Raw genomic sequence first — 26,884 nt, forward strand, 5'->3', positions numbered from 1 at the left:
GGTCTCTGTCCCGCCCACTCCAAGAGGCCTCTATAAGACCAGGACACTGGATCAGCACACAGAGGTGCCCAAGGCACTAGAAAATTATGAAACAATATTTTTTCCTAAACCAGAGGATTCAGGTACTTGGCTTCCAGACTGTCACTGTCTGGGCAGCTCTCACAAGGGACCAGGCACCCTGCAGGAACACCCAGGAAGGTAGTATATGTGCCACTGGAAGTTAGGACAAAGACACACAGGCCGGTACAGCACTCACACCCCTCCCCCGTCTTCATTCCCTCCAAAGGGAACAAGGCCCTGCTGAGACTGAACTGCCCTAAAAGGCTACCAGGCATTTGGCCAAAGGCGTGAGCTGCGTTTTCCAATGTGTCCAGGACAGCCCAGGATGCAGCCGCCTCCGCCTGTTCCTCTGTGGAAATGCTGCCTGACACCTTGCTGTATGGCCTACATCCCCAGAGCTATGGACACCTGTCACCCCACTGGCTCCTCAGCCCCTAATGGGAGTCATCTCCAATGTGAGTGAGTGCTCCTTGGGCAGTAAGAATCAGGCTGTAAACCTGGTTAGCGGTTTGGGGAGTCTTTCCCCACACAGTCCCATTCTGCCTGCATCTGCAAGTACAGGGCCCCCATGCAGCCCGGTTGTCCAGGTGTGCTCATACAATCCCATGGGCTTGGAGAAGGAAGAGGCAGCATGCACCATGCGGCCTGGAAGAGGGGGTTACAGTGACCTTTAACCCAGGCAATGGATGGCCACAAAGCAGGATGAGGAAACAATTACTCATGTCACCAGGGAGCTGTCCTGGTGTCCCCAAGATGTGTGTGAGCACAGGGAGCCAGCCTCACCAGCCTGCCAGGACCTGCTGCATGGGCTCATCTCTAGCAGTGCTCAGACACAGGCAAACCAATCAGTAAGGTGGAGCATTACCAGGAAAGTGGTGATCCCTTGCAGAAGGGATGACTGGAAGAGGCCTAGGGGAGTTTCTGGAGACCAGGTGACATTTTGTCCAGAGGTTAAGTATACAGATGGCAAACTCAAGATCCTCTCTGAGTCCCTGACTGGCCACCTGACATGGCACCCCCAGGCTATGGACACCTAGTCTACTGCTCACACACTGCGTCAGTGCTCACTGAAAGTCCCTGGCCCTTTCCCCAAGTGTTTATTTCCGTCACAGAAGTGCAACATCTGCCTGACAAGCTGGTCCAGTCCATTTGCTGGGTAAACAAAGGGAGTTAGTTCTTCCTATAGTTTGCCAAAATCGGCCCTTGTGTGGTTCTGAGCAGGCTTGTGGGGTCTGTGCTCCAGGAGTCAGCCTGTGGGCAGGGCTGTTCGCACCCTTGACCGCATTTGCTGTGATCAGCAGGTGGCTCTGTCTACTGCAGGCCCCAGGGCAGCCTTACTTTTCCATCTTTTTGATCATTTTCCTTTGCGTCTGTCCTTGAAAGACCCTGGGTTGTCCATGTTCGCTGTCAGGCGAGCCACTCTGCTCACAGGGCTGGAGACTGATGCTCATTTTCTTGGCAACCGTGGGGCTCAAAGCAGTTAACAGATTGAATCCAAGTCTTTTGCCTTTTTTCACTTGTCTTCCTGACAAAGCCGATTTCTCAGACTCTGTTCTTAACTGTGCAGCAGGGCCTCTCTTTCCGACTCAGCCCATCATTACAGTTGGCTGAGGTCTTCTGGGAGCCTCAATTTGCTGTCGGTTAGATCCACGTTGCCTATGAATATGACCATTGTTCACTAATCGCCTCATATGAGACATTGGTTTTACTCCAAATGTGAACTAGGTGGTCACAGAATGCTGCCCTGCAGGTGAATACATCAGCTTCCATGATGTCCCTAGGGTGTGATGACAGCTTTATCCAATCCTGCAGGGCTCTCCACAGCGCCCTCTCAGCACCCACCTGCCTGCCCACGCACTAGTCTTATTCTAGGACTTCTTTTGTAAGCACATGCTGACCCATCATCCCCCGGAGTGATGTCAAGGGGCTTTGCCTCCCACAACCTCCCAGTGAAGGGTCAGAGTGTCTCACCTACACATCTTCCAGTACAGTGGTGGGTGTGCATGTGTGCATGTGTGCGTGTGTGTCGAGGAGAGCAAGCAGAGGAGCTGACCCTCACTCCACACTGCCAGAGCTGTCATATATCACTTCCACTCTGAGACTTCAGCCCCTCCAACCACTTCTGATTCCATAGATAAAACCATTTCTCTTGCCACAAAGATGACAGAAGTGAAACAGGAAGGATGAAGTTTTGAAATTTCACAACCAGCCCCTAAATAGCACCCCTTACTTCAAAGACAGAGGTGCAGGTGCAGCCCTCTGAGGGCCACACATTCCCTGGCAGTCCTGTCTCCCACCCAGGCTGCTTGCTTTGCTTTGTGCTCTGCTTTCCAGTTCCTTATCTTTCAAACCTAAGGTCATGAGGGAGCAACACTGAAATCCAGGGTCCAGGGCCTGTAGTGAGCTACACTGCCACCACCCCCCCCCCCACACACACATGCTACCCTCCCTGCTGTATCTGCACAAAGTTCAGAGCTGACCTCCCAGCTGCCACAGCCACCTTGCCTTAGAATCTGCTTCTGTGTGCTTTGTGATGCCCATCTAGACTCAAAAGGCATTCTCACCCAGCCTCAGAGAGCAAACCACCTGTGGTCCTTCTCATTCTTCTAGTTCAAGGCTCAGCAAAGCCAACTAACCCTTAACCCCTTGGGTGGGGATGGGGTGGGGTGGAGTGGGGGTACTTGGTGCAAGGCACATCAGCCTGAGCCTAGTCAATCAGGTGAAGATAGGGGAATGAAGCCTCTCCAGGAAACCAGAAGCAGACACTCAGTATAAGTTCAGATGGCTGCACAGTTTTAGGATGTGGCAGATATGAGGGCATCCACAGGGGATGGGGGACAGGAATGGCAGGGGACAGGAATGGCGGAGCACAGGTACAAGTTTGAGAGAGGTGGTATGAAAGAGTAAAGCAAAAGGCCCCACAACACTAGCTGGGCTGCTTGAAAGTTATACCAAGGGTAAGAATTTTTTTAAAAATTCTTTATTTTCTGTATGAGAGTGTTGAACCTACATTTAATGTATGTGCCCACATGTGTGCTTAGTTCTCCAACGGATCAGAAGACCTCTGGTGCTGATACTAGAAAAAAAGCTGTGTGGGTGCTGGGACACCAAGCCTAGGCCCTGTGCAAGAGCAGCCAGTGCTCTTAACTTTTGTGCCATCTCTCTAGCGCCTCCACTCCCATCCTGAACAGATTTTCAGTAGAGGGAACTGACAGTGTTTGGAAGGGAAGGTCACACTCCTATAGAAAGGATGGATCATCTTGAAAAAAGACAGCCACAGTCAGACTGGACTGGGTCTCCAGGAAGAACTGCAGGGTACTGGAGTGCAGCCTTATCCAGGAAAGAACTGTCAAGATATGGAACTAGGGGTCTAGTGGGAAGGAAGTGGCATTGTGGGGGCAGGAGTGGAGAGACACTGCCGTTTGCTGGCAGTGGGACACTTCAACAGCGCTTGTTCGTGGTGTTGGGATTGCCGAGGGCCTGGAAAAGGCTGGCTAGCAGCCCACAGAGTGGGAGCCTGAAGGGGTCAAGGCTCCAGTTCACAAGGCCACCCCGTTTCAGGGCAGGTAAGTCTAAAGTGGACGCAAGGAGGCATTGAACAGTGGCAAGAGGTGCAGTACCTGAGCTAGAACCTGAGTGTTGTGTGGAGCTGAAAGAAGCAAATGTGGGCCCTCTGGTCCCACTGCAGACACTGCAGGAGCACAGCCAGCAAGAGCACAGCAGGGAGGGGGAGGGGAGGAGGGAGAGGGAGGGGGAGGGTCCAGGGAAAGCCCCTCTGCACCTACCTTGTCTCTGCTTTGTTCCCCGTGCACACCTGCTCATTGTGAAATCCCTTCCTCCCAGGCTGCTGTCTTCAGCTAACTCCTTGTGGAGGGATCAAGGAGATTGAACTTCCTTGATTGGCCACTTCAAAATAAAAGGATGCTGAGAGGGCACTGGGGGAGAGGCTTGGAATTCACTGGGCCAACAAACAATGGGCAACTGTGATCCAGGCAAGGACTTGGTTCAAAAGCCTAGCCAGGGCTGCTCTCCCCAGGGTTCCCTCCTCAGGAGCATCCAATTGGTTAAGTTTCCATCTAACTCTTTGTTTCAATACAGGGTTTCTCCGTGGAGCCCTGGCTAGCTACTCTGGAGCTTACTCTGTAGACCAGGCTAGCCTAGAACTCATAGAGATCCACCTTCCTCTGCCTTCCAAGTCCTAGAATTAAAAAGAATGTCACCCATGCTTAGCCTAAAACTCTATAGACTTTGAAGACAAAGCTTGTCTTTGGAAGGTTCTGGACTATACTCATCTGCTGTGGCAATTCCTTTGTCAAAAATTTAGGTGTATTCATGATGCCGTGGTTCACACTAAAAGTATATACATATACACATACATACATACATACATACATGCCTCACAGGGGCTCTATCTTTCAGAAATACCATATGAAATAAAACGACAAGAAGTCTTGGGGTGACCTGGGGTGAGGGGAGTGCCAGCAGGATCCACAGTGGCCACAGAGGGCTCTCTACTTCTGGACTTATCTGAACTTTCCCAAATAATCTTAGGCTCAGGCCAAGGAGACGGCTCAGTGGGTCTCAATGGGTAAAGGCACCACCACCAGGCTGATGACCTGAGTTAGATCCCCAGAGGCTGCAAGCATAAGAGGAGGATCCCTCTGGCCTCCACGTGTTTACTGTGGTACATGTGCACACGTGTGTGCAAAGTGTGAATAAAATGAGCAGATAAAAACTCACGGAGACGGGGTGTGGTGGCGCACGTCTTTAATCCCAGCACTTTGGAGGCAGAGGCAGGCGAATTTCTGAGTTCAAGGCCAGCCTGGTCTACAGAGTGAGTTCCAGAACAGCCAGGGCTACACAGAGAAACCCTGTCTCGAAAACAAACAAACAAACAAACAAAACTCATGGAAGCCAGGCGGTGGTAGCACACACCTTTAATCCCAGCACTTGGGAGGCAGAAGCAGGTGGATTTCTGATTTTGAGACCAGCCTGGTCTACAGAGTGAGTTCCATGACAGCCAGGGCTACACAGAGAAACAAACAAACAAATAAACAAAAAGCTCATGGAATAAGTGATGCTGTAAACACGACTATGGGAGAAAAGGCAAAACTGGAAGGAATCCGGAAGAGATGAACCCAAAGGGCAAAGACACTTGTGCTCACCTCAGTGCCCTGAGATCCGTCCCCCAACAGGGTTGAACAATTACACACACATTTGTTGTTGCTATTGTTGTTTGCTTGCTCATTTGTTTAAGGCAAGGTCTCATGTAGCCCAGGTTTGCTTCAGACTCAGGCAGCAAAGGCTAGCCAGGTACTCCCAGTCCTTCAACTGCACTTTCCAAGTGCTATAATCACAGCTGTGTGACACCACACCCAGTCTAGAGTCTCATGAAGCCCACATGGCCTTGACCTTCTGATGGTCCTATGTCAACCTCCCAAATGCTGGGATTATATGACTGGTTCTGCAGCTCTCAGTTTGCAAAAAGCTTTCTAGCACTGTGGCCTATTTTCATCAGCTAGTGTCACTTCAGTACCCTTTCTTCTACCTACACCCCACCCTCAGCCAGCTCTGGGATGGAACCCCAGACTTGTCCATAGAAGGCAAGCATTCTACCTACTGCACCGTAGCCTCAGACTCTTCTGTCATACTTCTCTTTGTATTTTTGTTGAGACAGGATCTTACCATGTAGCCTTGGCTGGTCTGGTACTTGCTATGTAGACCAGGTTGCCTCAAACTTGAGATCTACCTGTCACTGCCTCCTGAGTGCTGGGATTAAAGGCTTGTAACACCATGTCCAGCCAAGTCTGCATGTCTATTTATTTATACTTTATTTATATTACTATGAGTATGTGTGTTTGTCTGTGTGTGGGTTTGTGTACAGTGCCAGAGCTCAGCGTTAACAGATGTTCCTGGAGTTGGAGTTACAGGTGGCTGTGATGTGGGTTCTGGCTTCTGCGCGAGTGGCTGACTGAGCTCATAACTACTGAGCATCTCCCCAAGCCAAAGCTGCACTTTTAAAGTCTATCTGATCCTGTCACACGGCCTTCCCAAGGAGGCGTGGAGTGCGTGTGCACACCGGGAAGCTGGGAGCTGGCCTGTCTCCTCACCTCTTGTCAACACAAGCAAGATGGTTCTTTCAGCTCTGTGCTGGTCTGCCAGGCAAAGAACTCTGGGTCACTGCTGCTCTTGTGACATGTGCTAGTAAGCCTTCATGCACACAGGCTAAGTGTGTCTCCTCTGAAGGCCACAGTGCAGCAGCATGCTAGGATGTTTAATAAACAGTCACAGATGGTGAAGGAGGCAGGTCCTTGGAGCCTGGGAACAAGAGCACTCAGTGAAGCAAGCACAGCCCATAGCCCTTCTTCCCGATGGGATGGGGCTCCTTCCGGTGGCAGCAGGGGGCAGCTCAGCCCCTAGCACAGTGGTTTTCAATCCCTTTAGCAAACTTCTATCTCCAAAAATACTTACATTATGATCCGTAACAGTAACAAAATTACAATTATGAAGTAGCAAGGAAATCATTTCTGGTTGGGGGTCAGAGTGTTAGGAAGGTTGAGAACCACTGCCCTAGCAGAACGCAGACCAGTAACTGTTATTTCCAAGTGCCCTACGGCTTATCAAGTGGGGTCACTTTCCCTTTGATTTCCCTTTGAGAACCCCTGCTTGCCATTGGTCCCACTTCAGGTGGCTTGCTTTACAATTTGTTTTCATTTTTATGCTTAAGTTGGGCACTTGGCCTGAAATCCTGATCAAGGCAGGGGTGCTGACTGCACAGTTCGAATCTGTGGGCGTGGACATGGGAGGGAGTTCTTGCTTTGTACTTAACCAATCAATTAGATCCAGAGTGTGACAGCTTCTGCACTGTTGTTCTTCCTGGGGTCAGTCTGGGCACTGAGCCCAGTGGAGCAGTCACCAGCAAGGGCAGAGCCAGGCATTCAGCAAGCGCCTCCATTACCACCATTGCTGCAGCTCTAAAGAAAGACCCACAGCAGGATGTGAAAAAGAACTGGAGCTGGCTTTTCCTGAGCTAGTTTGCAGGCCTGAGGCGGAAAGACCCTGCAGGGAGCTTCCACTCACCAGGCTTAAGAATGAGACAGCAGGTGGGGGCAGGGAAGGGCGTGTTACAGCTCTCTACCCATTCCTTGCTTCTTTCTTTCTTCCTTTCCTTTCTTTCTTTTCTTCCTTTCCTTCCTTTCTTTTTCTTTCTTGCTTTCCTTTTTTTTCTTTCTTCCTTTCCTTTCCTTTCCTCTTTCTTTCCTTCCTTCCTTCCTTTCTTTCTTCCTTCTGTCCTTTGTTTCTCTCTCTCTCTCTCTCTCTCTCTCTCTCTCTCCTCTTCCTCCTCCTCCTCCTCCTTCTTTTGTTTTTTCAAGACAGGGTTTCTCTGTATAGCCCTGGCTGTCCTGGAACTCAGTCTGTAGACCAGGCTGGCCCCGAACTCAGAAATCTGCCTGCCTCTGCCTCCCAAGTGCTGGGATTAAAGGCATGCACCACAAAGTTTCTTCTTTTAAAAATTACTATTATTGTGTGTATGCATGTATGTAGGAGTCCAGGCAGGACCCAGAGGCAGGAGTGACTCAGAGACCACTGCTTGCACTGGCTTGCTATCCAGAGCGTGCCTAAGCTTTCTCATGTCATCCAGGACCACCTGTCCAGGGATGGCACTGCCTACCGTGGACTGGGCCTATCCACATCAATCATGAATTAAGAAAATGTTCCACAGAGTTGGCTACAGGAGCATTTTCTCAGTTGAGGTTCCTCCTCCTAGATGACTGTAGCCCGAATCAAGTTGACAGGAACCTAACAGGACAGTCTGACTGAATTTGCAGCTTGATGGTTTGGCTAGCCAGGCTGACTGGGCAGTCAGTCAGTGGGACTCTCCTGTTTCTGTCTTTGCCCACCCCCTTCCAGTGCCTGGGATACAGGTGTTGTATGCAGCCACACCTGACTTTTCATTTCATTTCACTTTTCCTTCTGCCTCACCTCTCCTCCCTCTCCACTCCACTCCCCTCCCCTTCCTTCCCACCTCTTCCATCCCTTCTTTTCTCTTTCAAGACAAAGTCTTACCTTATAGTTTAGATTGCCTGGAATTCACTTTGTAGCTCTTTGGTGCCTTTGCAATTCAGCAATCCTCTGCCTCAGGCTTTCAAGTGCTCAGATTAGAGGCCACCTTGCCTGCTTTCTTTCTTTTTTATTTATTTATTTATTTATTTATTTATTTATTTATTTATTTATTTATTTTTGGCAAGATCTCAATAAGTCAGCTAGGCTCACCTTGAACTCTAGGTCTTCCGGCCTTGACTTCTAGAAAGCTGGAATTATAGGAGTCTGTCACCACTGGCCAGCTAATCTCAATAAATAACACTCTGATGAGGAACCCTCTTCCCAGCAAACTTGTGGCCTAAGGCATTCTGTGGACACATCTGTCTGAAATAAAGGGGAGGGATGCTCCATTTTACTCCCTGTCATTCAAGAAGTACTTGTTATAGGCCTAGGAGCTACAAAGACACCAAGTACCCAAATCTGCCTAAAACATGGCTAGAGGAATGAGCACAGCTATGCTTTTGAAATATGACTGTAAAGTGTATCAGGAAGTGATGGATTAAAAAATATATGACTTTAAATATTATTCATGACCATTGTTTTAGACATTCTCACCCTGTACCTCAGGCTGCCTTGAACTCTTTTTTTTTTCCCGAGACAGGGTTTCTCTGTGTAACCCTGGTTGCCTGGAACCCACTCTGTAGACCAGGCTGGCCTTGATCTCACAGAGATTAGCCTGCCTTTACCCCATGAGTGCTGAGATTAAAGGTGTAGGCCACTACTGCCCAGAAAAACTAAATTTAAAAGAGGATAATTTACAACCTTAGAAGAAAATATACTGTTTGCAACAAATATAAGAAGTGAAAATCAGCCAGGCGTGGTGGTGAAAGCCTTTAATCCCAGCACTCGGGAGGCAGAGGCAGGCAGATTTCTGAGTTCGAGGCCAGCCTGGTCTACAGAGTGAGTTCCAGGACAGCCAGGACTATGCAGAGAAACCCTGTCTTGAAAAAAAAAAAAAAAAGAACAACAACAATAAAAACAAGAAGTGAAAATCAGTGTAGTGAAGAAGATAAATGACCTGATAGGCAGGAAGCCAGTAAGGGATACCAGAAGGTAATCCCAGTGAGGGAACCACAAGCAGCCAATAGAGGCAGTAAGCTGCTCCACCTCGCTGACAAAGGGAGAGGTGAGGGTTAAAAACAGAGGATGACATTTTCTATTCATCATATTGAAGATGACTCTCGAGTGCTAGGGGGTACTCTCTTAAGTTCTAGTATTAGCAATCTGTCTACTTGTTTTTTGCTGGTGTCAGTAAGTATCTAAAGGCTGAAAGGAACAGACAAGGGTGCCTCTGGGATGGGGTGGGGATAGTGATTGCTTTAAAATGACCCAGCCAAGGCTGGAGAGATGGCTCAATGGTTAAGAGCACTGACTGCTCTTCCAGTGGTCCTGAGTTCAATTCCCAGCAACCACATGGTGGCTCACAACCATCTGTAATGAGATCTGATGCCCTCTTCTGTTGTGTCTGAAGACAGCTACAGTGTACTCATATAAATAATAATAAGAAAAGACCCAGTCAACACAATGGCCATCATGGAGCTGACACAAAGATGCAACCAAAAACCAGGGACTTAGGGTTCTGAAGTCAACATGCCCAGGTTTAGGGGTGAAGAGTAGGAGGTGGAGAAGCTTGATTCCAGCTTGCTCCCTGGAGTGGATGTGCTGTGAGGGACAGCAGATGGGGGACAGGCTCAGTCGGTTCAAATAAAATGGAAAGAAATCCCCAGGGTGTGGGCTGCTTGGACAGGCGAACACTGGGGTGTGGATTGAGCAGCTTCCTAGGGAAGAGCCGGAAGCTGAAACCAGCAGGGTGATGGCTGAGCCACCAAGTCAGTAGAGTATGTTTGCTCATATGGGCCTGGGGTGAGGTCTCTTGGGAAGTCACAGGGGAATACCCATGGACCACTACTGTCATGTGCCTGTTCAGGACCGGGGTGGGAAGGGAGGGACCAAGGGCCCAGGTAGGGCCCTCCCTGTGGCTGTGAGTGAGGAGCAGGAGAACAAAGGTGGAGATGAGGAGAGACAAGGCCAGGAGAGTCCAGCCAACAGCTCTTATCTTCTGGGCTGTCTGTTGTTCACTTCATCATTCCACAAGAATTTTACAAAACACCACTGGCCCGCCAGGCGGGGGCTGAGATGTGGGGCGCTATGGCAGTGATCCTGACAAGGCACCTGCTCTGGAAGTGACTAGGTGGGGAGAGTGAGTCCAAATAGGGAAATAAATAGTAAGATAATTTATGGCAGAAAAAAGCTGCGCAGAAAATAAACGGTGATGGACTAGGAGCAGGAGTGGGTGGTGGAAGAGAGGGAAGGAGTGACAAGAAGAACCCAGAAACCTAAGGTGGGGGAGCCCCAAAGAAAGGCGGGCAGGCAGGCACTGCCGGCAGAAGCTAATTGCATAAGACAGTGTTTTACTAATAAGATCATGTTAAGAAAATTAGGCGTTTTTTTTTTTTTTTTCATTTGTAAAGAACTCATTAGTGAATTGTATTTTTAGTTCTTCCTCTGAGACTTTAGAAACCAGGCAGACAGTTTGTTTGTTGGGGTTGGTATGGAAGATTCTAGATCCTTGAAAGATCCCGTGGGATGTGGTTGAGAAGCACCCACCTGCCCCGAGGCGTCACATCCAGGAAGAACTGCACGAGGGCCAGCAGGTTGTGGTGGTGGTCGGACACCCAGCTCAGGGCACAGCAAAGGGGCTGGAGCTGTAGGGCAGAGGCACCCAGTAAGCTGCTGGAGGAAGCTGCCGTCACCTCTGCCCTGCTAACTTAGGGGAGCAAAGGTCCCTTCATGAGGGCCAGGGACCCCTGCAGAAGCTGTAAGTGATGCTCTCCCCACCTAGGGTGCTCCAGGGGCAAGGGAGTTCCCAGGGGCAGAGCCCAGGCTGTGTACCTTTCCAGGCCACTCTTGGATTCTCTCCAGCAGCAGGAGCAGGAGTTGCTGGAGGTCAGTCTTGGGCAGCAGGCACAACCCTACATCCAGGCCTGCGCGGCACAGCAGCTCCATCAGATCCAAGATGCTGGCATCCGTGTAGGACACTGGCCGGACTAGGAGACACAGGGTCAGGAACTGGAGGGCAAGACAAAGAAGCAGGGGTGGGAGGGGGCATGGAGCTGAGGGAAGGGCTGGGGTGGGGACTCTAGAGACCAGCAGGCCACCTGTTCTGTGAACCACTTTAGCCATACTGGCAGTCATAGGTGGACTTCAGGCTTTCTGTAGCACGGGTACCAAGGCCACCACTGAGCCTGCACTGGGGTTGAGTTGGCTCACTGTGGGTGCCTGGTGAAGCTACCCACCTAAACCACTGAGTAAGTCGTTTGGGGTGAGTTGGGAAAGGAAAGCTTGGCTCACCTTGTAGATGTAGTTCAACTTAATGTCCAAGGCCACTTCCTGGGGAGGATCCTGTGAATCCAGGCTGGCCTCACTCTCAAGCACCCTGACATAAGACAGAAACAATATCATTATATGCAAGTGCTTAAGGTGGTAGGAGGTGCTTAAGGAGAAAGAAAAGCAGAGCCAGAGAAACAGAGAGTGCACAGAGGACCTGCTTGTCTAGGGTCCCCTCATCATCTGCTAGGACAGACCTTCCACAAGGAGAGGCTTAAAAACTTTTATTATAGCCAGATACTGGTGGGTGCATGTCATTAATTCTAGCACTCAGGAGGCGGAAGCAGGAAGAGTTTGAGGCCAGCCTAGTCTATGTAGTGAGTTCCAGGACATCCAGGACTATACAAAGAAACCCTGTCTTAAAACAACAACAACAAAAATTACAACAAAAGTATGCCACTGAGATTCTGAGAGTCAAGGGTCCAGAAACAGTCAGTTAGGGGGTAGTTCTACAGTGGTCTTCAAGGCTGGGTGGGGCTACCTTCATATCAGGCTTGACTAAGCTAGGGACCTGTCTCTCAGCTCAACAATACAACCATGGATTGGGAGGGTCCTGAGTCCCTGCCACATGGGACTCTTCCATATGGTGACAGGAGTACCTTTCCCAGAGTAGGAGGGAAGTACCCCCATGACTGCTGTGGCTTTTCAGACCTGAGCTGGACACCACACCCCTATTGTTCCTACCCCTGTAGCCCACCTGGGTGTGGGGAGAGTATGCACTGCACTGAGGGGGTGGTCACTGAGTTCCTCTTGCTCAACATTCAGAGGAGCTCTCCAGCTTCAGCATCCTGGGACCTCGAAAGCAGGAAACCCTACCTCTCATCTCTCTGATGGTCGTCCTTCCACAGAAGCCATCTCTTTTGCCTGTTCAATGATGGTAAGAAAAGGAATCGTATCGTATGTCCGCTATCCAGAACCTCCACTCTTTCGACCCCTTTGCTGATGCAAGTAAGGGTGGTGACCTGCTTCCTGGTGGCACTGAGGATTATATCCATATAAGAATTCAACAGAGAAGCGGCAGGAAGACCCTTACAACAACTGTCCAAGGGATCGCTGATGATTACAATAAAAAGAAACTAGTAAAGGCATTTAAGAAGAAATTTGCCTGCAATGGTACTGTAATTGAGCATCCAGAATATGGAGAAGTAATTCAGCTACAGGGTGACCAGCGCAAGAACATATGCCAGCTCCTGATAGAGACTGGGCTGCCTAAGGACGATCAGCTGAAGGCTCGTGGGTTTTAAGTGCTTGTGGCTCTCTGAAGCTTAAGCGAGGATTTCCTTTCAATGAGTAGAATTTCCCTTCTGTCCCTTGTCACAAGTTTAAAAACCTCACAGCTTGTATAATGTAATCATTTGGGGTCCGCTTTTAACTTGGACTAGTGTAACTCCTTCATGCAATAAACTGAAAAGAGACCCCCCCCAAAAAAAAAAAAAGAACCACGTGGCAACATTCAGCAAGTGAGACAGAAGCCAGACAAAGCTGCACACCCCTACCAAAGGCTGTTAGGTTGTATCTAACAAGTCGTGTATGGACAGGCCCCGTGTGGCCAGTCCCTCCAGATGGGGCAGATTGGTGACTGGGGAATGGGTGAAGAAATCCCCTCCCTAAAGACCAGAGTCAAACACAGCCAGCCTGGAGCTGCTCCTGGCATGGCTGTCCTGAGTGGGCAGCCCCCAAAGTTTCTTTTTTTGTTGTTGTTGTTTTTTTTTGTTTGTTTGTTTTTCGAGACAGGGTTTCTCTGTATAGCCCTGGCTGTCCTGGAACTCACTTTGTAGACCAGGCTGGCCTCGAACTCAGAAATCTGCCTGCCTCTGCCTCCCGAGTGCTGGGATTAAAGGCGTGCGCCACCACCACCCAGCACCCCCAAAGTTTCTTAGTTCACAATATTATTCTCTTTCAGACCAAATGTACATTAGCCACTTTGGGTCAGTTAAGTAGGTTTTATGCAAAGCTTCCCTCTGCTGTCTCATTCACTTCTCCACAGTTTTTTTGGAGACAGGGTCTCAGCTATTCTAAGTTAGTCTCAAACTCATTATGTAGTGGAGAATGGTCTTGATCTTCTGACCCCGTCTTCTGAGTGCTGGGATTATAAGTGTCTGCTACCATGTCCAGTTTATATGGTGCTGGGGATCAACCCTAGAGCTCCATGCTTGCTAGGCAAGGGCTATGCCAAGTGAGCTGCCTCGGAGGCCCATCCTGTCCTCTCCACACTGAGGAACCTGCTTGGAGTCCCTGAAAGCAGTGCACCCTAGCTAGCTGCACATGCTGAGGAGAACAGTGATAACCACACTAGCACAGATGCTCTGGCAGGGCACCGGCAGGGCAGCACCTACTGCAGCTTCAAGGGAAAGTCTCCCCTTTCTTCACTTCTTGGCCTTGGTGTTCCACAGATGGGAAAGAGATCTGTCTTCTACACTGCTGAGGAACTGGGGCCAACACACCAAAGTTGTTGTTGGGGAAGCTGGGGCTGGGCTCAGCCTTTCTTCTGGAGTTTAGCATTTATTAGGATCAGAGAGTGGGTGAGGTAGGAGTTTGCACATCTGGGTGCATGCTGGGTTTGTGCCAATACGTGCGTGGGTGTCTTAGTCAGTACCAGCCTGAGAGCAGGCACCTGGCTCAAGCATGGGTTGGGCGTGTTTTCAGACGTTCACAAAGAGTGGGGCAGCCATGGGCTGTTACAGAGAAACAGGCTTTCAGACAGTGTGCTGCTGCCAAAGGGAGGAGGGAAAAGCAAGTGTGAGCTGGCGACATGCCTTTTTAGAACTGTCTGAGGAAGGGAAGTGTGGCTGCGACAGACCCATACGCCTTGGGAAGGGACGCCGGCCTTCTCAAGTAGAGCTTTTTCTAAGCTTTTTCTTCTCCAGTATCCTCCCTTTTGAGTGCCGGATGTTTCCCAGCCCTTCTCTTTCTGGGCAGCAACACCATGGGGTCCTGTACTCACTGCTGGCATCTATGACTGCTATTGAAAGCGTGATTTATTTATGTCCTCGGTAGTGTTGGGTAATGAACTCAGGACCTCAGGATTGCTAGGCAGATGCTACAGCACCCCGCCACATCTGTGACTGCGGTTCTAGACGAAGCACTAGCTAACAAGAGGCCACAGAACAGCAAAAATTCAGCAAAAGTTCAGAATCCATTCTTCCAGCCTGAACTCAGCAGGTTAGGAGTGAACTCCTTCCTCAGCTGCTGCTGAGGGCTCATGGCCTGCCTTAAGGACTTGGACTTTATTTAAGTCTCAGCTGCATTGTTTTAAACTCATAAAGCGAACTTACAGGAGCACATCAACTGACCTCTTCCTACACATCAACATTTAACTGTACTGGAGGGGTTAAAAGACAGGAAAAAGCTGAATATTGAGGTTTATGTCTATCATCCCAGGACTTAGGAGGTAGAAGTAGAGATAGGAGCAGGGGTTCAAGGGCCAGCCTCTGCTACATAGTGCATTTGAGGTCGGTCTGGGTGACATGAGACCTTGCATCAAAACCCCAAACAAACCAAAGGAAGTGAGAGGAGGAAAGAGAATCACATGAAAGCCAGCATCTGCACAGCACTGTGACCCTCGAGGAGGGAGGGTGGCACACACACAAGCACTGCCACTGTCCAGAGCCATCTGGCATTAAGCAGTGAGCCTGCTGAAGTCTGTAGGAACTGGACGTGGTTTCTCCTTGAATGAAGAACAGTCCTTACTGAACCCAAGAGGCTGCGTGTATGCATACAAATTACACCCGGATCCAATTGCCCCATAGGGCAGCTACCTACTGCCCCAGTGTTGGCAGGGTGTTCTTCCAGTATGCAGTCATTCACTAACCTGCTGGCCTCTGCAAGAAAGGCCCTGTCTGAGAGCCAAGCGGACTCTGACCCCTGCTTCCAGAAGACAGTAGTGGAACTCTCCTAAAGGTCAGATCCATGTATCTAGGCAAGCCCATTAGCTGGCCCTTGTTCCCGTTAGAGAGCTAATGTCATGGACAGGTGCGTTTCTAGCTCAGTAGGTTGTTAGGAGATGAGAGGCGGCTGCAGGATGTGGTCACAAGGAGTGTCATTTCAAGGAGTGTCCCCACCACCAGCTGAGCAGATGTCCTCCACCAGGCCCTCTGCCTCGCCACTAGAAGCAATGAAGCCAGCTGACCCCGGACAGATCCCTCTGAAATGGTAAGCGAAAAGAAATGTCCCTCTTCCCTTAGGTTGTTTTGTGAAAGCCAACTGACAGCTTTGTAATCAGGAAGCAGCACTAGAGGACTGTCACAACTACCTAAGGACCTTGCTGCTATTGCTGGGGGACAGACAAAGCCCAGCTGTGCAGCAGTGTGGGCCTAAACCATGCAAGAATGCTGATGCTCCTCTCCTGTCTTCTGTGCTCACACACTGGCTCCTCCTCTGTCCTTCCGTTCCCCAAATCCTCCTGCCCCCAATCCTGCTGCTTTTCTGGACCTCAGATGATTGCCATGGTGCAGTTGTTGAAGGGCTGTGCCTTTCTGAGAGGAAGCCTTTGTATGTGTCAGAGTTGTGTACCCATGCCTGCAGGGGTCTAAGTGTGTGTGTGTGCGCGCGCGTATGTATGCATGTGTGTATACATGCATGCATCTGTGACTGTATCTGGAGATGGTCCATGCCTCCCTTTTGTCATTTTTCACCTTGCTTCCTGGTCCTAACCTTAGCTCAGCTTTATTCAGCTTTTAGCCACTGAGCTGCCTCTCCAGCTGCACCTTACTTTATGAGGCAGGGTCTCTCACTGAACCTGGAGCTCATAGTGTTGGTTAGACTGGCTGGCCAGCAAGCTCCAGCATCCTCTATCTCCACCCCTGCAGAGCTGTGTCTTGCTTTTCCATGGGTTCTAGGATTCACAGCAAACACTTTACAAACTGAGCCATCTCCCAGCCCTGCTAGAAAACCGTGATGCACATTTCAGAGGAGAGATGGTGGCAGACATCTGAGCTTAGGACCAAATAGTGAAAGACAGTTTCTCACAGTAACTAGAGAAACTGCCAGTTGTGTGGCTCTGTGCAGAGGAAATTCAGTCCTTACTTCTACCCTGAGCTGTTATTAGACTCTAGGGGTGCCACCACAGGTGGCTCAGAGGGAGTCCTTGGTAGGGACATGCCCAGAAGCCAATAGAGATGAGAAATACCTAGCAGCACTGAACAATGGTGGTGCACGTCTTTAATCCTAGCACTTGGGAGGCAGAGGCAGGTGGATCTTTGTGAGGTCAAGGTCAGCCTGGTCTATGAAGTGAGTTCCAGGACACACAGAGCTACACAGAGAAACCCTGTCTCAAAAAACAAAAACAACAACAAAAAACAAGCAAACCAAACTATGGCGAACAAATGGCACAATGCCAGTATCTAAGACTGGACAATAATAAGGACAAACAAGACCATGGGACAAAGCTGGCCTAATCTATCATTTCTCTTGTCTATTTCTCAAGATGTTGCTGTGCCCTCGGTGAAGGAATGCTGGAACTATCAGGACATTTCATGAATACTTATCAGGGGGTGGTCTTACAGCTACACGATGAAATCCATAGTGTTCTCAACCATCAAACGTCACAGAAACCCAAGGAAGAGCCCTGAACATCTTCACCACCCACCTGCTCCAGGAAAGATGCAGGAAGAATGAATGCAGGCAGAAAAACTTCACTAGTCTCAAGGGTTTGGCAGATGGTTCACGGTTGGCTCTTACAAGCCACGAGCTAGAAAAATGCCCTTGTGATCATTGATGGGGCCTCCAGGACGACTCTGAATTCTCCTCTGAGCGAAAGTCTTAGCAGTTATGCCAATGTCCAGGACCCATGTAAAGGAGGCGTCAAAAGGCATGTCTAGGAGTGACACTGTGCAGCATAGCAAGTCTCCTCTTCCAATTCAGGGCTTCACTGTACCTGGTCAAGTTGAAGTCCATATGCTAAGGTTTGTACATGGAACCCTGGAGACATGTTTGAAAGGCCACAGTCCAGAGGCTTCCTAGGACAGTCTCCTCCTGAAGGGAAAGTCTTCGCCTATTTCTGACCCCCCTCCCAGGAGTGCCCTGTGTGTCACTGTCTCACTCCATCCCTCCACACCAGGCCCTTGTCTCTGCTTTTCTTTTCTGAGTAATTCCAATTCTCTCCACTCATCCCAGACATAGCAGGTTGTGTTAGAAGGCAGCAAGAGCCTTATTACACCCGGTATGGAGCGTTGCACTCCAGAAGGGAGAGGGGCAGGAGCGTGGCGGGCTGGCACATGTGTAGGGTATTTATAGCAGAGCCAAGTGTGGCTGGGTTTGGCAGACAATTACTAAACACAGTCGTGGAACAGGTTCTTAAGAAAGCTCTGCTTTCCCTGCAGAGGAACATCCGGCAGCTAAAGAAAGGGTCCCAGCTCTGCCTGGGTGGAGAGACTGCTGCCGGATGCAGGGTGGGGGATGTCTCTGAGTTTTCAAGGAGGTTGGGATGTGCTGTGGTTGGGAACCATGTGATGCACAACACATCACAGCCTCTGTCCTCTTCATTCAGTGACAACAACCTCTTATGCTTTGTGTGGCTCTGTCCCTAGAGGGCAGGGAAGTGCTCACATAGTTAGCACCCCTGTCCACCATGTCCAAGCCCAGTGCTGAGTGGTCCCTATATGCAAGACAGTGCTTGGTGCACAGAGCATGGCTCAGCTGGTAGTTTTTCTAGCTGGCTTGATGCCCTTGGTTTTCCTCTCCCTCTCTCTCTCTCTCTCTCTCTCTCTCTCTCTCTGTCTCTCTGTCTCTCTGTCTCTCTCTCTCTCTCTCTCTCTCTTTCTCCTTCTTTTTTCTTCTTTCGTCTTGTACAAGAAAGTTTATTATAGATACAAATGGTATTTTTGAGACAGAGTCTTACTGTGTAGCTCTGTTTAGTCTGGACCTCCTCATGAGGATCAAGCTGGCCTTGAACTCACAAAGATCTGCCTGCCTTTGTTTCCTGGGTCTAAAGGGTATTCAAGGATATTTTCCATTTTAAGTCAGAGACACTGGTGTGAACCTGTAACCTTGAGTTCAAGGGTAGCATTGTATACATAGTAAACTCTAGGTCAGCTAGGGCTATATAGCAAGATTCTCTCTTAATAAACAATGGTCTGGGACATAGATCAGGTGGTACAGTGCTTGGCTAGCTAGCATTCAGGAAGTCCTGGGTTTAATCTCCTGCACTACACAGTGAGTCTGAGGTCTGTCTGAGAGGTATGAGCCCCTGTCTTAAAACACCCACACTCATACACCCCTTCCCAGCCCAAGATGACAGAAAGCTGTGCTTGGCTGGCCAGGAACTGCTATAAGCAGTGGTCAAACAGACTTGAATAGAGACTGAAGTCGGCTGAGGGAGGTACTGACTAAGCTGAGAAGTCTGGGGTCCACCAGTGGGAGGGGGCAGGGGACACTGGTTGTCTAGGTACCTGAGCTCTGGGCTCTGGTCATGCTTGTACTCTGAGTAGGCATGTGTACTTGTGCAGTAGTTCCTACCTTGTAGGCTAGAGGCACTGTCTAGAGAGAAGGGAGCAACGAGGAGGGGAGGTACACACCTTGCGCTGTGCTGGAAGGGCCCCTGTGGGTACAGGGCGGGGTTGTAGGCTCCCAGGCTGCTGAACACCTCTTTGACCTCCTGCAGTGAGGGACACCAGAAATGCATGTCTTCATCTGCCAGGCAAAGGAGAGCAGAGTTAGGACTGGGAGAGGAGGGCAGGTTACACTTCTGCACACGGTTTGGGGTGTGGTCCCCAGCTTCAGGTATGCAGGCTCTGTACTTGCACAAGGAGCACTCGCTGCAGAAATGAAGCAACAGGTGCTTTGTGTTTTGGGACTTTGGGGGTTCTTGTTTGGTCTTCCTCAAGGAATGGGGTGCTCTGAAGCCACAAAAGCCAGAGGAAGTCAGTGGCTGATCATCCATTCACACGAGGTAGGAGCTGGGCTCAGCAGCTCATAGCCAAGTGAGATACAGCTGCAGCACTGCCCGGCTCCCTGACACACATGCTCATGTCCCTTCATGCCCACTGCTGTCCTGTGGACTGCTGCAGAGACCTCTGTGGGCTTACTGGGCCATTGTCCATGCCAGGAGTGAGCCTGGCCTCCCTTTTAGCCTGCACATCAATGGGGGGGGAGGGTGGGATCTGCTTCCTTGGGGCTTTTTGCCTGTAGACAACTTAAGGACATGTTCAAAAAAACAACAATAAAACAATGATTGGCCATGTTGCCAGGAGATCACCCACCCACAGGTCTTTCTGCCTCTTGGCCCCTTACATTCTCACTGGGAGGCAGAGATTCTGTCTCTGTTCTGTTAACATTTCTCTACATTATCTTATCTGTTCCTTTACTTGCTTCTGATCTGTCTCTCCCCAACAGCATAAAAGTGTGTGCTGGCTCATGCCTGTAAGCCTAGCACTTGAGAGGATGAGGCAGGAGGATTGCTGTGAATCTGAGCTGTTTTGGATGCTGGATGAAACTATCTCTCAAAATAAAGATAAGCCGGGCAGTGGTGGTGCACACCTTTAATCCCAGCACTTGGGAGGCAGAAGCAGGCGGATTTCTGAGTTCGAGGCCAGCTTGGTCTATAGAGTGAGTTCCAGGACAGCCAGAGTTACATAGAGAAACCCTGTCTTGGGGGGGGGGGCGTAAAAAAAGATAAATAAAAATAGAAATACCACTGGGGAAGGGCCACATTGGCATGGGTCATGTCTGTACTTCCGAGGCCTAAAAGCAGACAGCATAAAAGTGAATGAATGAATGAACAAATGAACAAGTGAACAAAAAGAGGCACTCCAAACAGCGTGACTAAGCACTTCACAGCTAAGAAGGTAGCCCTAAACAGCCTCAAGATGAGCAGGCTGAGTGCAAAGCCACAGGTGTTCTCAAATGTTGAATCAAGACCTTGGGGGTTGGGCTAAGACTTTTGAGTTGTACAGGGATAGTGAGTGTCCCACCCTAAGGTAAAGAGTAACCTAGTGGAGGCCTCATCCTCTGCTCTGGGAGCACAGGTCCAAGAGGGACAGGAGCCAGGGAGATAAGCAAAGGCCCAGGGTCTTCCTAAAAAAATCCAAGGCAGGTGAGAGGTACATCTCACAGCCCCCTGTGCTCCTCCTGTACCTGCAGTCCAGGCCCCGGTGCTGCGGGAGGCAGAGGCAGGAGGATCACTGAGATTGCCAATCCAACCTGATCTACAAATAAGTCCCTCTCTTTAAAGAAGAACAAAGACCAGAGGGCAGGCAAGATGGCTCCCTGATAAGGTGCTTGCATCTAAACCTGACAATCTGAGGTCCATCTCCAGATCCATTCAGTGGATGCAGAGAGCAAACTGGCTGTGTTCTGACCTCCATATCAAAGCAATGACGCAAACATGCCCACACAAATAAATACACATACACACAAATAAAGAAAAAGGTAATGATGAGATAAACTAAAATCCCAGACTGAAATGGCACTGAATGTGCCCAGGGCTGGGGAGCTGGCTACAGTCAACAGGAGAGGGAAGGTGAGGCTACAGGGCTGGGGAGCTGGCTACAGTCAACAGGAGAGGGAAGGTGAGGCTACAGGGCTGGGGAGCTGACTACAGTCAACAGGAGAGGGAAGGTGAGGCTACAGGGCTGGGGAGCTGAGTACAGTCAACAGGAGAGGGAAGGTGAGGCTACAGGGCTGGGGAGCTGACTACAGTCAACAGGAGAGGGAAGGTGAGGCTACAGGGCTGGGGAGCTGGCTACAGTCAACAGGAGAGGGAAGGTGAGGCTACAGGGCTGGGGAGCTGACTACAGTCAACAGGAGAGGGAAGGTGAGGCTACAGGGCTGGGGAGCTGAGTACAGTCAACAGGAGAGGGAAGGTGAGGCTACAGGGCTGGGGAGCTGACTACAGTCAACAGGAGAGGGAAGGTGAGGCTACAGGGCTGGGGAGCTGACTACAGTCAACAGGAGAGGGAAGGTGAGGCTACAGGGCTGGGGAGCTGGCTACAGTCAACAGGAGAGGGAAGGTGAGGCTACAGGGCTGGGGAGCTGGCTACAGTCAACAGGAGAAGGAAGGTGAGGCTACAGGGCTGGGGAGCTGAGTACAGTCAACAAGAGAGGGAAGGTGAGGCTACAGGGCTGGGGAGCTGGCTACAGTCAACAGGAGAGGGAAGGTGAGGCTACAGGGCTGGGGAGCTGACTACAGTCAACAGGAGAGGGAAGGTGAGGCTACAGGGCTGGGGAGCTGGCTACAGTCAACAGGAGAGGGAAGGTGAGGCTACAGGGCTGGGGAGCTGACTACAGTCAACAGGAGAGGGAAGGTGAGGCTACAGGCAGTGCTGGGGGAGGCGCCCACCTGGAAAAGGGACAGCCATGACAAAAGCAGGTTAGCAAGACAAGGCACAGAAAAAGGGAAATGGCAGGGTCATAGAAAACAGGAGTCTCCTTCCACAAGAACCACACAAGGCTCTGTTACCTAAACTCATGGAGAGAGATTTTCTGCAGGCTGCACGGTCTGCCATGCTGACAGCACCTGGCCAGGCACTGGGTCTTTGAAAGCTGGCTAAGGCCATTTTCTTTTCAGCAAGCATATTCCTCTACTAAGAAATGTATATGGGTCAGGGACTAACCAAATACGCAATTAGATTCTTAGAGGAGGAAAAACTGTGTTTTTCCCCCATCTTGGCAACCTAACAAGTCAGAGCAGTAATGACAGCCCTCAGCCTCCTCACAAATGAGCTGAGAAGAGGAAAGGTTCCAAAACAATACGTGTTGGTTTGCCAGGGCCCTGTTTACCTGGGCCTCCGGGGGCCTGTGCACGTACACGCACGAACACGTGGGCGGGAGCGTGAACTTTCCAGAGAGGGGAAGAGAATGGACCTAGGGCGAGGCCCGGCTGGGCTGGAACATCCTGCCAGAGCCTGGAGGGGATGTGTCCTGCCCCACTTCAGCCCCCACAGGTGCTCAGGGCTCTAAATCCTCTCTGAGGGCAGCAGTGTTGAGCTCAGACATTGTACCCCACCCCCTTCCTTTCACCCAGTTATAATGCCCCAGCACAGTGTGACCAAGCCTGATGTGACGGTGCAATTTCAAAGGTAGGGGCCCAGATGTCTGGATAAATCAGTCCCCATCAACAGCCTGGGAAGTGGTTCTTGGATGACAGGAAAATACCACCCAGAGGCCATAATTAAGGCTTCCTAAGTAGGCCATGCGCTCAGCTTTTCCTCAGCTCTGTGTCCCAAATGAGCTTCCAGGCTCTTTCCCTATCTCAGTTTCTCCACACCCAAGGCAGTCATTTTAGGTGACTCCCAGAGCAGCCCTGGGGCATGGGGGCTTTTCAAATGCCAGTGTGGGCAGCTGGGCTCTACTGGGGGCTGGGCTGGAGGCGGCCTTGAGCGGCTCTCCTGGGATGGAATGGATGCTTTAAAAGGAAAAACAAAACAAAACAAAACAAAACAAAAAAAAAAACAACGAAAAAAAACCAGTCTCTGGACTAAAAAGTGACTTTTCCATCTGTGTCACGGAAGAAGCTGTTTTTCAGGGCTGTTCTCCCAGCACGGCGACACGGATGAGAACACCACACGCCTTCTAAGTGTTCCTGCAGCCACTTGGCCAGCCCCAGCAGCACTGAGCCTGGCTCTCCCTTCCCTCACTGGGCCTCCAGCACCCCTATGCCAACTGTGAGGCAGGCTCTGCTCTTGTCCCTGTCGGCTCAGCTCAGGTGTATGCTGAGCAGCACCATCAACCTGGGTCCTAACTCTCTGAGGTCTCACACACCTCAGGAGGAGCGGAGGCCCCAGGAAGGGGAGGAAAGGGACTCTCAGGAAAATGGGAGCTTTCACTTCACAGAACTCAAGGGAGGCTGGGAACTGACTTACTTCCCATCCCAGCTTGCATTATGTCACTTCCCTTGGCTCTAACTGGCTTCAGAGTCACTTGCTTTTAGTCAATTAGCTTCTGCTTCAGACCCTGAGAATGCTTCTTCACTCAGCAACTGTTAACTCAGCCCCGAGCTGTGCCGCTGTGAATGTTCCGTGGATAAGAATCCTGATTCTGGATGCAACAGTTTGGTGGAAGGGCACAGTGTACAAGTGAAAGATGAACCCGGGGTGGGGGGTAGACGCCAGTTGGCCAGGTGGTACATAGGTAGGAAAGGGTGGTCAGAGTGAAGTGGAACGTACCCTGAGGAGTAATAGTGACAGAATATGCTCATATAGACCTGAACCCATGGTGGATCTCAGAAGCAAAGGAATGGATGCTTGGCTTTAGGGTAGAGACAAAGGCACAGAGGCAGAAGGGGATCCTGAAAGGAATGGCAAAGGGAAGCTGCTGGACTAGGGAGGTGACCCTGTCATCAAAGGGGCCTATGTACTTAATGAAAACGGAAGTTCTTCCATCAAATCAGGACTTTAATTTGTTTTCTTTTTGTATCCCTGGAGATGGAACCCAGGTCCTTGCACATGTTCTACCATTGGGCTCCACACCCAGGCCTTGAGTTCCTACTTTAAACCCATGTACATACCATCACTCTGAGCACAGTATAAGCACAGGCACAGGCGCTCGCCTCTGTAAACCCTGCTCGCTCATCTCAGTGTTTCTCCCTGTTTGTTAGGCTTCAATTCCTTTTGAAATCTTCTCTTCCCCAATTTCTCTCTCCCTCTGAGATAGGGTCTCACTATGCGTCCTAGGCTGGCCTTGAACTCTCGGCCGATCCTGCCTGCAGCCTCTGAGGCACAGGGAATGCAGGTGTGAGCCATCATGCCCTAGTCTTTGGGAACTTGCAGTTTGCTCACTGTCCTTGCTCCAGCTCCAACCCTGCTTTTGTCTTTGCTCTTCTTCCAGTCATCCTGAGCGGAGGCCCGCCCTTTGCTGTTACTCACAAGCCTCCTGGCTTTGACCCCTCCTGAATGTGCTCCTGGCATCTCTGTGGGCCTCAGGCCTGCTTACTCATTGCTCTGTGCACAGAATAAATGATGCCGTCCCCAGGCCACCTCTCCTTTCCTCTGCCCTCTGTAACATACACCACTGCCTGGTTGTCACCGAACACCAGGGTATTCAAGGCCCCTACCATTCAGACTGTATTGTGCCAGAACACAGAAGCACACATACCTGCTAGACAAAAACAGACAAAAGCAAAACAAAGCTCATCTATGCTTACAGAAGCTTCAAGTCTAGGTTTCTACACTGAAAAGGGTCTGGGCTGTGCAGACCACAGCTGGTCCTGAGGCCTGACAGTACCTGTTGGGTCTGCACTGCTCTGGTCTGTCATTCTCAGCCTGGGTTTCTTAAGCTCAAGGTCACCTTATGGTCTAAGAAGACAACTGTAGACCCAGCTATCACATCTTGGCTCCAGGCATTTTCCTCTTTCTTTTTAAACCATATATTCATTTTGGAAAATATGACATTTTCTTACATGTATTCCATGAACTTGCATGTATACGTGCACACACACATACACACAGATGCCTGAGGTCCATATGTGAGAGAAAATATGTTTGTCTGAGTCTGGCTTGATGCATTTAACATGATGATCTTCAGTTCTACCCATTTTCCTCAAAATGATATAATTTCTTTCTTACTATATAGCCTTGACAGGCCTGGAACTTGCTATGTAGACTAGGTTCAACTCACAGAGACCTGCCTGCTTCTGCCTCCCAAGTACTGGAACCAGAGACATGTGCTACCCTGCCTGGATATTGTTTGACTTCCTGATGTCAGCCATTCTTGTGGGGGGCGGGGTGAGATGAGACCACTCACAGCGTTGATTTGCATATCTCTAATGGCTGAGGTCACTGCATCTTTTCTGAGGGGCGTGTGTCCAGTTCAGACAGTTTCTTCTTACTTTGCCATCTGTTCCAGTTTCCCTCTCTTCTCTCTTTTGTGAGAAAACACTGTGACTGAAAGCAACTTAGAAGGAAAAAGGGTGTATTTGGCTGACACTTCCAGATCACAGTCTGTCCCTGAGGGAAGTTGGGGCAGGAACTCAAGTAAGAAAGCAGAAACCACAGAGGAGGCTGCCTGGTGGCTTACTCTCTCAGACTTAATGCTCAGTTAGCTTTCTGAAAAAGCCCAAGACCATCTGCCCAGGGAATTGTGTTGCTCCTGTAGGTTGGAGCTGGGGTTCTGTCACATCACTCCTCAAAACACCATCTCCCACAGACATGTCCACAGGTCGCTCTGCTGTGGGCAATCCCTTGATTGAGAATCCCTTTAGGTTACTGTAGGTTATGTCAACTTGACAGTTAAAGCCAAGTAGGACATCATCTAAAGGTGTACTGCTCTGAACAACGTGGGGATCTTAGTGACAGTAACAAATCCCACCCTTCTAACGTCACACACCGGCCTCAAAGTGATTCGGATTGAAAAAGGCTTCCCGGCGCTGTTCTGGCATGTGGGCCTAAAGCAGGCCCTCATTCTGGGGTTCCGAACCCGACATTTTTGGACTATGCCTGCTCTCTAGGAGACAAAATAGAACCATATCCTGGCAAGGATCCAGAGTGAGAGGAGTCTTCATTCACTACTTTGGAAGACAGTGCAGTGTTTCTCACAAAGCTCAACACGCCTTTACAAGGAGACCCGACTATGCTGCTCTTTGGGAGCTAGCCAGCTGAGCTGAAAGCAGGGCCTGTGAGACGCTGCATGTGTTTCTAGCAGGCTTAGCCATACTTGATAAAAACTGGAAACCAGGCTGGGCCGTAGTGGCTTATGCCTTTAATTCCAGGCACTTGGGAGACAGAGGAAGGTGAGTCTCTGAGTTGGAGGCAGGCCTGGTCTACAGAGTGAGTTCCAGGACAGCCGGGGCTGTTATGCCACAGAAAAACCCTGTGTCAAAAAAGACAAAATAGAAAAAGAAAAGAAAAGAATAAAGAGACTCTGCCTTTATGAGTAAGGTGTAAACAAGAAAGACACATAGCATCTAAAAGCTCCCAAGTAGTATTAATATGTAGCCAAGTATGAGTCCCACTAAGCAAAGGAAAACTTGCTGTCATTAGAGAACAGTGTGTGCGGCTGATGACAAGGGGTGAGGTGGCCAGGAGCCCCTGCACACCAACTCTCCTAAATACCCAGAGCTCTTGTCCTGTGGTCGCTGGAGCTCCATGCCAGCTACAGAAGACAGCGGCACTATTGCAAGCTTAGCAGCAGGGGAGAATGGCTCTTCCAGACACTGACTCTTGGGAAGCTGCTAGTTCCCACTGATTGAGATGTTAAAATCTATCAGTCTGGAGAGATGGCTCATTGGTTAACAGCACTTATTGCTGCCTTCTAGAAGATCCAAGTTCAGTTTCCAACACCCATGTCGGGTGGTTCCCCATCACCTGTAACTTCAGCTCTAAGACATCTGACGCCCTCTTCTGGCCTCCAAGAACACCTGCACTTATGTGCCCACATGCAGACACAAACACAAGTTTTTTGT

General features: G+C 50.1%; 1 protein-coding gene across 13 annotated transcripts in view; it reads right to left on the reverse strand.

Moving 5' to 3' along the window:
• The window catches only part of Fam178b (family with sequence similarity 178, member B), a 120,495-nt gene that overhangs the window by 26,657 nt on the left and 66,954 nt on the right, over positions 1-26,884 (reverse strand). For 3 of the 13 annotated variants that reach the window (XM_017321446.2, XM_017321439.2, NM_001372416.1), the window contains 5 exons: positions 19,065-19,179; positions 12,367-12,528; positions 11,515-11,599; positions 11,056-11,232; positions 10,771-10,868 (listed from right to left, as the gene is read on the reverse strand). In XM_017321446.2, the coding sequence (XP_017176935.1) occupies positions 10,771-10,868; positions 11,056-11,232; positions 11,515-11,599; positions 12,367-12,528; positions 19,065-19,179 (637 nt within the window). Of the gene's footprint in view, positions 1-3,845; positions 3,981-8,334; positions 8,488-10,610; positions 10,869-11,055; positions 11,233-11,514; positions 11,600-12,366; positions 12,529-19,064; positions 19,180-26,884 lie in introns of those variants that run through there. The other 10 variants (NM_001126046.1, NM_001372417.1, XM_030255205.1 and 7 more) reach the window with 8 other exon arrangements.

This window comes from Mus musculus, chromosome 1, assembly GCF_000001635.26.
Source record: "Mus musculus strain C57BL/6J chromosome 1, GRCm38.p6 C57BL/6J".
Taxonomy (NCBI): domain Eukaryota; kingdom Metazoa; phylum Chordata; class Mammalia; order Rodentia; family Muridae; genus Mus; species Mus musculus.